Source organism: Erpetoichthys calabaricus, chromosome 13, assembly GCF_900747795.2.
Source record: "Erpetoichthys calabaricus chromosome 13, fErpCal1.3, whole genome shotgun sequence".
Lineage (NCBI taxonomy): Eukaryota > Metazoa > Chordata > Cladistia > Polypteriformes > Polypteridae > Erpetoichthys > Erpetoichthys calabaricus.
In genome coordinates this window covers 132,064,606-132,077,733 of record NC_041406.2, presented here as the reverse complement: position 1 = coordinate 132,077,733, position 13,128 = coordinate 132,064,606, and the positions used below count along the sequence as shown (strand labels likewise).

Below are 13,128 nucleotides of genomic sequence, written 5' to 3'. Positions count from 1 at the left end.
TGTTTTAGTTAAGTGTTCAACATTTCTTGCCTGGCATTTCCTGTCATTTCACATTTACACAGATCGTTGTAGACACGGAACAACCATGAAATATATGCATTCCAAATAACAATATATCATTTACCCTGTACAATTCCAGACAGCTAACTCTCAGAGAAACAGACTTCAGCTGTGTGAATTTTGTGTCTGATTTCAGCTGCTTCAGTGGGGGATGTGATAGCAGGCTGTTTGCTGCTTCTGCTGATTGGCACATTTGCAAAACAAAGGTGCTGATGAGGAGGTGTGAGAGAATTTCAGGTGGCCCGGAATTACGAATATTTTTGTAGGCTTCAGGGATTCTAGTGTTAACCTACTGGTCCGCCTCTTCCATCCACCAATAGCCCTCCCAGATCTCTTCAATCAGTAGGAGAATATTTCTTCAATATTCTCATCAACGTTATCTTTCTAAAGCAAGAAAAAAATGGACAGGATAATTTTTAGATGGATTTCAGTGGCAAACCAAGGCTCCTCTGACAAAACAGAAGAATTGTCAAAGATCTAGAATGTATAAAGGCAGCTGCCTCTCATCACAGCATTCTCGAAGGACACTTGTTTGTGTGACTGAGCTGAACTAAAATCCATCTGCTACTCTAGTATTATCCAGCATCTGCTAGCAAGCCTTATGAATTGTATCTTATTAGTGTTGTTAATCAAAGAGGAGCCTGTGGACTTTGGTATGGCAAAAAGTGCCTGGAAGGTCATTCATTTTAAGCCTCTAACCATATGGTAACTTTTTCCTTACTACGATGGGCACACTGATGTACAAGTGAACAGACATTTATCTGTGCTGAAAGTGGACTATGATCAAATCAGCAGAAACAACACTTTTTCTTAAAAAGAAGGCATATTTGTCTTTTTAGCTTGAAGCTCACACTCTTGTGGTGGTTAAACACACTCTCTCATTGGAACAGTTGAAACTGGCTTTACTCTGAAACCTCTCTGAATTTCTGCTAATATTTTCAGTGGAGTTCCATCTCTGACTTGGTTCTTTTTGTTCCAGTTACTTTTAGGCCCATTTGTTTGTTAGCCTTTTCATTTCCTCGCAAAGACTGAACCAAAAGGGCTGGTACCTGTATATGTCTTTGTAATGACTTATAAACTACCATTTAAAGCATAATGCAGCCTTTAATTCCTTTTGGAAACATTTTTATTGGTGGATGTGTTGCATCTTGTAAATTTGCTTAATTTGAATACTGTAATAGCACTGAACTTTTCTGCTATCATTTAACTTTTGCTTTTTGATCATGACCTTTAAATATGTTTTTAAAGATTCGGTTGCTATGTGATACCCTTGCATGTTAATTATTTTATCTTTTTCTTGGTTTGTTTTTTTAATTTATTATTAAGAATTGGCATTTTATGTAATTAGGATTGTGAATTACTTTTGATTATTAAATTTTGTGTTTTGAATATATGTTTTCCTCATTAAATAGTTCCATTTAGCTTTCAAAATATTTAATTGGCTTCTTTTCATAGTCTCCTTGCTTGTTTGCTTTCTTGTTTTTTTCTGTTTAAGTCTCTTGTGTTAAGATAGACCTAGAATCTAAATATTCTAGAAAATAACATGTTTCTTAAAAGGAACCCCAGTGTCTAAACTCTTGGAACAAACACATTAGTCGGTTGTCCAGTACAGTCACTCAGCTGCAGAGGACATGGCTAAAAGCCCACTATCCAAAGTGAGCCGAAAAAGACCACACCACACCATACAAGGACATGGATAAATTATTGCTCTAAATTAGTAAAAAGTATGTGAGGTGAATTTTTGGATTTTATAAGCATTTCCTTAAACTGAGTTGTGGCATAATACTAAAGCAGTATCTCACACGTGACTATGCATTTAAGCAAAAACTGTGATCTAATGCAAAGGTTCCAAAGAGAAACCAACAAATAATAAAGCTCATGATATGATAACAGCCTATTTTTCATGTTTGCTTGTCTTTTGTCTTATGTCATATAAGATGCCAATGTATAAGCGGTTCCCCCATTTCATATTATTCTATTTCTTAGAAACAGTGTGGTGTAACCTTGATACAGGTCTAGCAATCACAAATCTCTTGCATACAGTAAGATAAAGAAAATAAACTAGAAGCCTTCCTTGATTCAGACCTTGCATACCATGGCATAATGACTGGCCCATAACGGTTTCATAAAAATTGGTTGATTACTTGCAGGTGCAACTATTTCTTTGGGCTGGCATGGAGATATGTCATTTCTGTCTGGAGGACAGAACATCTGGTAAACTTCAAAAGGCCATGCAAAAATTGCATTTTGCTCTTAAACATTTTTATGAGGTTACATAACACAATTTTTCTGTTTAGATTAAAGCTTTTAACTGTCAGCTTTCTCTTTTAGTTCAGTGTTAGCAAAGACTAACAGGCAAGGAGACAAAGGAGACTGAAAAAACACAGGTATCTTAGAACACATGAGATGGCATATAAGCCCTTAAAAGGTCTGTGATTAAAGAAAATGTATGCATATGAAGACTTTGAACTTTTAAGTATTAAAAAAGTATTATTTCTAAAGACATATATAATTAAAAATATTTAATCAAAATTAATACAATGCATAATATAATATTTGTGAAAATATACTTTTAGACAAAAAGCATAAAATAAAGCAAGTTTTTTTTACCTATTTTTTCATTCTCTTGAACTTCAAAGGTTGTTACATCCTGGACACAAACTGGTGGGTTGTCATTAATATCTTCCACTAATATAAGAATCTCTAATGGTTGTTCAAGGTTTTCATTATTTTTGCCTTTTGCAAAGACCACCAGCACATACTGCAAGAGTGTATTAAAAATATTAATTTACCATTGCACATTGAAACTACATTCCTTATGTTACAAAGTACTCAATTAATTGTATAGGTGGTGTGCAAAGTTTGAGATTATTACCAATAAAATGACAATGTAATTATCATGACAAGCATTAATAAAGTAAAGATGGATTGAATTTTAAATCAATTGTCAGACATTTTTAGGGATGTTGGAGAGGGAAAGTCAGATGTAGCCAAAGCTGAAATACAACAGGTTTGTTGACCATTCATCATATGCAAAAGGAGACTTGCCAACAAACCCAGAGTTGTAACCAGAATATTCAACCAAAAGTGTGTTTTTGGTGCTAAGTCATACCTTTATTTTGCAACAGAATTTGGATATTGTTTAATGCACACATCCCAGGTAACGTGACACAAGCAACACATGCCTTTTAATCTCATTGCATGATAGCAACCATTCAAACAAAAAATACAGCGCCATATAAACTAATACACAAAACGGTGGCATCCTTGGAAAAATAATCTTTAAAAGAGTTGCAGAGATTATGTCACTGAAATAATAAAAATAAAAGTAGAATAGTATTAATAAATTCATGAAAATAATGCTATCTTAAATAACTAGCACTGGAAAAATGAGAAATGAAAATAAAATACTCTTTAAATACTTATTCTTCAATCTAATCAAATATTTTTATTTTCTTCCAACTGTTTATCTCATTATCAACACCAGGGGGGTATTTTTCGTACGTCGCTTAAACCATCCGAGATCAGGTGCCTCATCTTGAATGAGTTAATGCCGGTGAAACTCATCCAGAAAAGTCGGTTTTTCAAACGCAGCCGTGTATTAGATTAGTGTAGCTGGATCTAATCATACGAGATGAATGCGCGTGCCCGCGCTGAGTGAAAAGCCCATACATATTGAGTCTAGAAAACATGATCAGCAAGTCTTTGATAGGCTGCAACAAAATGACGAAAGAACGGGCGCATTTTTTTTTTCACACACGCCACACAAGACCTTTTATTCGAAGGACACGAAGAATTTCAAGATTTAATATGCACAAGGGGTAACACTGCAAAAGCAGCACAGACCAGAAAAGACGGCTGGCAAAAAGTGGCCGAAAAAATTAAATGCTAAGTAGTGTACATTGTACTTACTGAATGCAGCGTTTCATTTCCTATGTGTCAGATTAATTATTATTTAATATGTCATAATTCCAGATCAAACGTGAGCACAAGGAGAACATGGGAACAGGTTAAAGTGAAGTACAAGAATATACTTCAAACTGGTAAATATTGGTATATAACTATTTAAAGAATTGTTGACATAAAGAATCATATATAATATAAAAAAACATTAATTTTAAAGCTAATAAGGAGGCAGACAAGCAAAAAACAGGTGGAGGTCCACGCGGTCCAGACCTAACCCCTGCAGAAGAGTTGGCTATCCAGCAAAATGCCCATCACCCTGTTTCTGAGGGCATTCCAGGGGGAAGCTCCTCCTCAGAACCAGTGGCAGGTTGCAGTGGTCACTTCATTTCAGGTAAAGGATGGTCATTGCATATTTGTCCTCCATGTGTGCTATTGGTATGTTCCATATAGCCCTCTTTTTTGTTGGGTCAGTTGCAGGGAATGTCATATCCCTTGAACCTGTGTCTGACCAACAAGATATTAACGAAGCTCAAATATTTGATGAAGACACTGTGTCTGATTATTCATCAGGAGGAGAGGTACATTTTCCAAATAATGTTTGATCAAACTCCACTCTGATCAGTTCCATGTGCCCCAATCACATTTGGAAATCCTGGTAATGAGAATGTTAGGCTGATTGTGGGATTCTTTATGGAACTGTGGGTGTTTTAGCCTGTGTATTACCTACCTGCAATGGCATGAAACACCTCTTTTATTGTCTGCACACGCAGGTGTCCAGGAAACACAATGAAAACCCGAAGGAAATGTTTCAGAGCCAAACAGACTTTACGAATTGCCTGGCAAACTACACTTTTCGATAGATGTTCCACATCGCCTACAGTATATAAAAAAGTGCCGCTTGCAAGAAACCTCAAAGCAATGCCTACTGTCTGTGTGGTTGTGAGAGCCCGACTTCGCTGAGTTTGACTTCGAATATACGGAGCTAATAAATCTTTGAGGTACAATATTCCCCCTCGGCTAAAGCGGTATCTTTCGTACAGAATTTCCTCCGGGGGCAATAAAGGATCTTGCCGATCGCGCAAAACCCTCTTTATATGAAATTCTCTTCGTATAATTTGCGCACCAATATCAATTGGTCGCTCATTCATGAACGGCGAAGCCCTGACTGGATGACTTCCACACCGTCACCGATCACGTGTGTAAACTAATCCTTGTTTACGCAGAACAAACCTGCTCCGAGCAGGTTTGCGGATTTGGATGTGTTGCTATGACAACACTTCCAGCAAGAGTTTCAAAAAACCGACAGATCCAGGATCAGGCCAAATCGTCAACAATTACATCCGGCTAAGCGAGTAATCCACGTACGAAAAATACCCCCCAGGGTATTTTCATGTCCTTCGAATAAAAGGTCCTGCTCCGCTTGTGTGAAAAAAAAATATACCCGTTCTTTTGTCATTTTGTTACAGCCTATCAAAGACTTGCTGATCATGTTTTCTAGTCTCAATATATATGGGCTTTTCAATCAGCGTGGGTACACGCATTCATCTCAGATGATTAGATCCAGCTAGACTAATCTACTACACCGCTGCGTTTGAAAAACCGACTTATCCCGGATGAGCTTCACTGGCATTAACTCATCCAAGATGAGGCATCTGATCTCGGATGATTTAAGCGACGTACGGAAAATACCCCCCAGGGGATCTGGGCACAAGCAGAACCAAACAAAAAAAATGCACATTTACAAATGACCAAGTAGATAGATAGATTATACTTTATTTGTCCCTCAGGGGAAACAAATAATTGACAGTACTGTATTTCTCTGCTTCTTGACCATCTCGGTACTACTGTTCAAATTTAACACAACTTCCTAATCAAGTTTTCCCCATCAGAGTTTTGACCATGCTATTATATTTATGTTATATAGAACTAGGATCTGGGGTGGGGTGCTGTTCTAAATATATTGTGAGAATGTTTGTTTCAGAGTAATGTTTTATTAGATGGGCAGCCTGTTAAGAGTGAATCATTTTGATATTCTTCAGTTGCTTATTGAGACACATTACATGGCCACCCTAGTCAATTACAGTGACAGTGAAATACTGAATCATTATAATGTACACATAATGGAGCTGTGAGCTTGGTTAAGTGTAAGGTAAATGGTACACATTAACACTAGAATCCCTGAAGCCTGCGCAAATATTCGTAATGTCAGGGCACCTTAAATTCCCTCATCTTCAGCATCTTTGTTTTCAAATGTATCAATCTGCTATCCCATCCCGCACTGAGGCAGCTGAAGTCAAGTCAGATGCAAAATTCTAATAGCTGAAGTCTATTGTATAGTGTAAAAAATATATTGTTATTTGGAGTACATACATTTTATGTGTGTTCCATGTCTACAACGATCTGTGTAAATGAAGGATTACTGGAAATCTGAGGCAAGAAATGTTGAACACATACTGTATCTAAAACAGAAACTTTTTCATGTTATAGTAATAATGACAAAATACTGACTTCTGCTCTGAGAATTTTGCATCTGACTTGACTTCAGCTGCCTTGGTGGGGAATGGGATAGCATGCTGCTTTCGCCGACTGACACTTTTGCAAAACAAAGACATTGATGAGGAGGTGCAAGGTAATTTAAGATGGCCCGCTATTACGAATATTTTCGTAGGCTTCAGGGATTCTGCTGTTAAATGTGTATTTGCTCTGTGCACAACAATAAATGCTAAGGGTAATTCATTCATAGGTAGATAACCCTTTGTTTTCCTTGCTTGAATTTTATACTTTTATGGTTGGTAAGATCATTTAACTTGCAATTGGTTCACAGAGGGCCATGTTGTACAGATGAACATGGCTTTCGCAATAGGTGCTTTGTGCAGTATATAGCATGGGAACGTGCCTACGTGAGAGTATAATATAGTTATCTAAAGGGTCACAGTTATTTAGAGGAAATGTAGTTATTGTCCATATCAATATCTAGCATTTGTCTTAAAATGAGTATGAAGGGCTAAGCATGCCAGGGTGTGTGAGCAGCAAGGAGATGGAATGTTCTAGGTGGTGGTTTAAAAAACTGGCTAATGGCATGTACCCAGTAAGACTTAAAAGTTGTAATGCACACAGAAATTGCATAAAAGGGTAAGAGTTGAACTTAAATATTTGAGAAGTATAAAAAGGTAGCGGAAAAAGACTCACTTTTGAATGTAAACTGACTATGCTCTCTGCTGAACACATCTCATGTTTTTTGAGCCAATCAGAGTAAAGGTTGGATGATGTGTAAGCATTAATTCAGCACTGTTATGTAAATGCAATTGTCTATAACTATGGGACTATAACTTTGCTCTATGACCATTACTTCACAGCCTGTTGTGACGGAGTGTATCCCTCTTCATGAAGTGATAATTAAAGATGCAATGAACAAGCTTCATCTTGCCTAGTTTCTGACTCAAAGAGGGTCTAGGGAAAAAATGTCTTTAATATATTTCCAATTTATTTCTCCTACACATAGGAACAGTTGTATAAGGCGTTAAAGACAGATAACTCCATTGTGAATTGTAGGACACATGAGGGCCACCATTAAGAAAGATATTAGGGAAAATTAAAGGAAGTTTGGGAGGAATATTACAGATAAGGTGAAAGGTGGGACGGAGAAAGAGAAGTACCGCTCAGAAAAACTGCTTTTATAATTTAGTAGAGGTATTGATAACCTTGAAAATACGTTTTTGTAACATAATATTTTCAAATCCACAAAATCGAATTGATGGTTATATATGCTGCACCATGCACAAGTTATGAACAGAATCTGGGATGGGGCATTCATCTATTGCAAGATTCTCTCATATCCCCAGTCCCATTAGATCAGTTTTAAAGTCACAAATTAACATAGTCTTTCATCCAAAAAGACTTGCAGATTGAATTCCCGTAAAAAAAAAATTCAAACACAGAGAGAACATGAACATGCAAACTCCACAGAGATCATGATCAGCTGGATCTGTGAGTCAGTAGTGGTAACCATTGCACCATTGGGGTGCCCTTACAAACTCATTTTAAGAAATGTAAGTAATTGAATTGACTCCATTATAAGGTATAAGGTGTGGCAGGAGGCTGGGGGCCAGACCCAGCCGGGACGTCTGGAAGGACCGGGAGGTGGTCTATATGTCCCCCGGGGCATGAGGGGGCAACCACCCAGGATGATGAGGGGACCACAGGGATGGAGCAAGGAGGCTCAAACCCACTGGGGCCTGTGGCCACCGCCGGGGGTGCCCCAAGCGTCATGGAGCCTGGGAGACCTGCACTTCTGCCACACCTGGGCAGGTGGAGGAAGAAGCTTCCAGGGTCACCCGGAGTGCATCTGGGTGCTAGTGCGGCACTTCCGCCACACCAGGAAGTGCAGCCGGAAGGTCATCAACGAGCACCTGGAGCACATCTGGGTGGACATAAAAGGGGCCGCCTTCCTACAGTCAGGGATCTAGAGTCACAAGCTGGAGCAGGAAGAAGCTCCAGGAACAGGAGGAAGAAAGGCAGCCCACGGACATTTAGAGAAGGGCCCGTGTTGAGGGTGATTGGTTTTGAGAGCACTGTGTGCTGTGCGGACTTTATTAAAGAAATAAACATGTGTTTTATAAAGTGCCGGTGTTTGTCTGATGCTGTTCGGACCAGTTCTCACAGTGGCATCCCAGATGGGACTCTCCGCCTGTTCCAAGGTGGGGACCCATCGTAAAAATAATTTTGTGAGTGGTCCGGCACCTCAGACCACCACACACACACGTCATGTGGAAGAGGCCCGCACACGCACCACGAATGGATTGCGACTCATCCCTCAACCGCCAGCGGTTCATTGCAGCACCATCTCCATCCCGATGGGGGGGAGGAACGCCAGGCAAGGCAGGAGAGCTGCGGACTCCCCAGTGTTCGCCATCGCCATGAAAACTGCGGTTGGCACATCCATGGATGCAGCCGGTAGGAGGTGAGGAGCTCCGAGAAATGGGATCCAAGAGGTGAGTCCCAGGCCCTACAGCAGTTGGCCCGCTGGGGTCGGTCATGCCGGGCCCTGTATTTATGTTGCAGGAGGGGTCTGCCTGGATCCATGTCGCTGGCCGAGGTGTGCCGATCCATATAGCAAAGCTGGGGCGGCAACGCTAAGAGAAAGGGAGGATCTGCTGCGCCTTGAGAAGCCGCGGCAGAGGACCTACCTCGAGTCTCACCACCCAATCGGGAGAAGGAAGAAGATGACAGCAGCGAACCGGAAGTCCCTTCCCGTGACAGGCGAGTGATTGGACGGTGTGTGTCGTGTTCTCACTGATAATTGGTCAGAGGCGGGACCAGTGAACATCCATCCCAAACTGGGGGAGGACCTGAAGAAATGTGGAATAAAGCTCCACAGTGCATAGCCGGCGCGCAGGACTGATCAACAGGTAAGTCCTCCGCCGGCTGATGCTCTGTTTATGCGTGCGGCTTGGCGTGATCCGGGGGTTTCCCTTCAGTTCGCCGAATCGCTTTCGCAGGTGATACACGACCTTCGAGACTGGATAGACAAGATGGAGGGGAAGGCGATCGCACCTCGGAAGATGCTGCGACAGTGGGCGGAGCAGCACAGCGCTGGAATCTCTGGCCGGAGGATCGTGGCGGTGCAGGTAAGTGAGGCCTGTACCGTAAAAAGAAATGAAGACGCGAGCAAATGCGTCCCGGTATCGTGTGGTTCCAGTGACCTAGTAGCCGCATCTCTGATAGTGGATGCGACGCGGAGGGCTGATCGCATGGTGGGAGTGGAGCTGAGATGCCTCAGGGATGCAGACGGGCAGGGGTCTCTTCCTTTCCCATAGGGAGGCTCAAACAGTCACGGCACCCCAGAGGAAAGGGAAGAACCGGGGAAGTACAGCCAGCTCTTCCCACAGAGTGAGATGTGAGCCTGTGTGCTCACGTACGGTGACGGGCCGCCCTCTGCAGGGGCAGAAGGAAAACAAGAGGTCAGAGGGGAAAACGGGAGTGCAAGCGGCCCCGTTGAACATCCCAAGAAGGGGGGCACGAATGCTGCAGAGTGGGTGCTGAGGTTTCGGCTGCTGGGGTGCTGGCCTAAGGGTAGAGCGTTGGCCCTTTGGCTTGAAGGAGGACACCAGGTAGTGGTGTCAGGGCAATGTCTCTGCCCCTGTGTCTGCTTTATATTTTGCAGGACTGGGCCCTGGACGAGTGTGATTTAGACCCGCTTCATGGGAGACCTGCCCTCACGGGACAGGCCGCTGCACCCGACGGGTCTCCGCTGGTGATGGGGCAGTGTGGAAGGAGGCTGTGGGCCAGACCCAGCCGCGACCGGGAGGTGGTCTATACATCCCACGGGCCACAAGGGGGCAACCACCCTGGATGATGACGGGACCACGGGGATGGAGCAAGGAGGCTGAAACCCACTGGAGCCCGTGGCCACTGCCAGGGGGCACATCGAGCATCGTGGAATCCGGGAGACCTGCACTTCCACCACACCTGGGCAGGTGGAAGAAGAAGCTTCCAGGGTCACCCGGACTTCTTTCAGGGTGCTAGTGTGGCACTTCCGCCACACCAGTTAGCCGGAAGATCATCAACGAGCACCTGGAGCACATCCGGGTGGACATAAAAGGGGCCGCCTTCCTACAGTTGGGGAGCTGGAGCAGGACAAAGCTCCAGGGACAGGAGAAGAAAAAGCAGCCCACAGACATTGAGAGAAGGGCCCGTGTTGAGGGTGATTGGTGTTGGGAGCACTGTGTGCTGTGCGGACTCTATTAAAGAAATAAACGTGTGTTTTATAAAGTGCCAGTGTTTGTCTGATGGTGTTCAGACCAGTTCTCACAAAGGAAAGACAATTAAAACACTATATCTGATGCAACCTAATGTTAAAGTCCACAATTGTTTATATCTGAGTGAACAATTACAAATATAAATATTGTGTATTTAAAAATATTTAATACATATTAAAATTGTTATGAGCAGCATTCCTAGACATACATTTTATATTGATCTGACTGGCAATCTGAATTGTGGCATATAAATATAAAATTCTTACCCTTTCTGATTCTTCACTGTCTAAGGGATCAGTCACATAAATGTTCCCATCTCTATTAATCATAAAAGGGAATTTTGAATATCTTTCCTTTTCACCAAGCTCATATATTGCTCCAGGCTCATTCCACCTAACCTTTAAAGGGAAAAATTTCTATTACTTCTCTTATATGATGCAAAAATGTCATGCTAAATATGAAAAAGGTTACATTACAGTTTTAGTATTGACTTATGTGAAATAGTTTAGTACAGCATATCTAAAATGATGTAACATTTTGCTCTTCATTTATTCCTTTATTCATTTGCATAATATGTCATATACAAAATGCTTAATCCAATTCAGGGCTGCAGGAGTCAGAGCCTTTTTTGGTTTCTTGACAACAATGAGCAGAAGGCAGGAACCTTTCCGTCAGGGGGCACCATTCTTTTTTATGGCCTACTGAGATAGGGACCCACAATCACACTAAGTTAATTTAGAATCACCAAAGGCATTAACACATGTCTTCAGAAAAAAATGCAGGTACAAGAAGAACATGCACATTCCACAAACACAACAAGTAAATTACCATTATTACCATTACCAGAGAAAAGTGATCTTGTTTATTTCCTCAGAAGAAACAAATGTTTTGGCACTCCAGTTGCTATTTTCACATACAGTATATGAGGGGGAGTCAAGCTAAAGTTAGAAAATAGGATTTATTACAAAATGAAATGAACCTTAACAAGACTCATAATGTCGTTTCTCAATGTAGTCTCCACCCTTCTCAATGCACTTATGCCACCTGCCTGGAAGTGCCTGGATTGCAGCAGAATAAAAGGTTTTGTCTTGTCCTCGCAACCATATATAGTAATAATGACAAAATGCTAATGTGAAGTGTATAATGTGTGAAGACTGAAGTCCAAATATCAAATTAACACTTTTGTATTCTGTTTTATTCTGTCAGTCACATTCATGTAGTACAACAAACTTGCCTCTCCTTCTCTGAGTAGACACTGTTGATCTCCATTCTTTTCACAAGAGCAGCAATGACCACAGTTGGTGCTGTAGTTGATGCCTGGTGGTGACCACGGGCCCCTATAGGGTTGAGCTTCTAAGCTTCTTTCCCGTGGTCCCCAAAGCCACCAGGGAGGTCGCCCCCTCGTGGTCTGGAGGAGGCGTAATCCCTCCTCTGGTCCTTCCGGGCATCCCGGCTGGGTACCACCCCCAGCCACTTGCCACATATGAAAAAGTTTCTGTTTTAGCTATGTGTTCAACATTTCTTACCTCGCATTTCCTGTCATCCAACATTTACCCAGATTGTTGTATACATGGGAAACACATGACATGTATGTATTCCAAATAACAATATACATTATTTACCCTATACAATTCCAGACACTTCATACCCAGATAAACAGACTTGAAGAGGAAGAACTTCAGCTGCGTCGGTGGGGGATGGGATAGCAGGCTGCTTGTGTCGAGCAGTGTAAAAAAACTGCTGAAAACAGATTATTTTAACATGGCCTTCTCATAACTTCACTGTAATTTAAATCCTGATACTCTGTATATCCAATTCATTATAATAATTATTCATGGTGGCTCTAAAATCTGTACTAACCCCTACTCTCTCTTCTGTTTTCTTTTCCGGTGTCCTTTTGGTGGTGGCTTGCGCCACCACCATCTACTCAAAGCACCGTGATGTTCCAACAATGATGGATGGATTAAAAGCCAGAAGTCTGTATGACCATCAGCATCAAGTGACTCTGTGAGAACCCTAACTACAAAGAGGACTATTTCAGTTAGGTAGAATGCCCAGAGGGGACTGGGCGGTCTCGTGGCCTGGAACCCCTACAGATTTTATTTTTTTCTCCAGCCGTCTGGAGTTTTTTTTTTGTTTTTTCTGCCCACCCTGGCCATCGGACCTTACTCCTTTTCTATGTTAACTAATGTTGTCTTATTTTAATTTCTTATTTTTTCTTTTATTTTTCTTTTCTTCATTATGTAAAGCACTTTGAGCTACTTTTTGTATGAAAATGTGCTATATATATAAATGTTGTTGTTGTTGTTGTTGATTGACACTTTTGCAACACAAAGATGGTGATGAATAGGTGCAAAGGAATTTAAGGTGGCCTGGCATTACAACTTTTTTCGTAGGTTTCAGG

The 13,128-nt window shown here is 41.5% G+C and overlaps 1 protein-coding gene across 1 annotated transcript in view; it reads right to left on the bottom strand.

Annotated features, from left to right (window-relative positions):
• Positions 1-13,128, bottom strand: part of cdh17 (cadherin 17, LI cadherin (liver-intestine)) — a 129,444-nt gene that overhangs the window by 55,259 nt on the left and 61,057 nt on the right. The window contains exons 8-9 of the mRNA XM_028817752.2: positions 10,991-11,122; positions 2,671-2,821 (exon numbers count right to left, since the gene is read on the bottom strand). Of these exons, the coding sequence (XP_028673585.1) occupies positions 2,671-2,821; positions 10,991-11,122 (283 nt within the window). The remainder of the gene's footprint in view (positions 1-2,670; positions 2,822-10,990; positions 11,123-13,128) is intronic.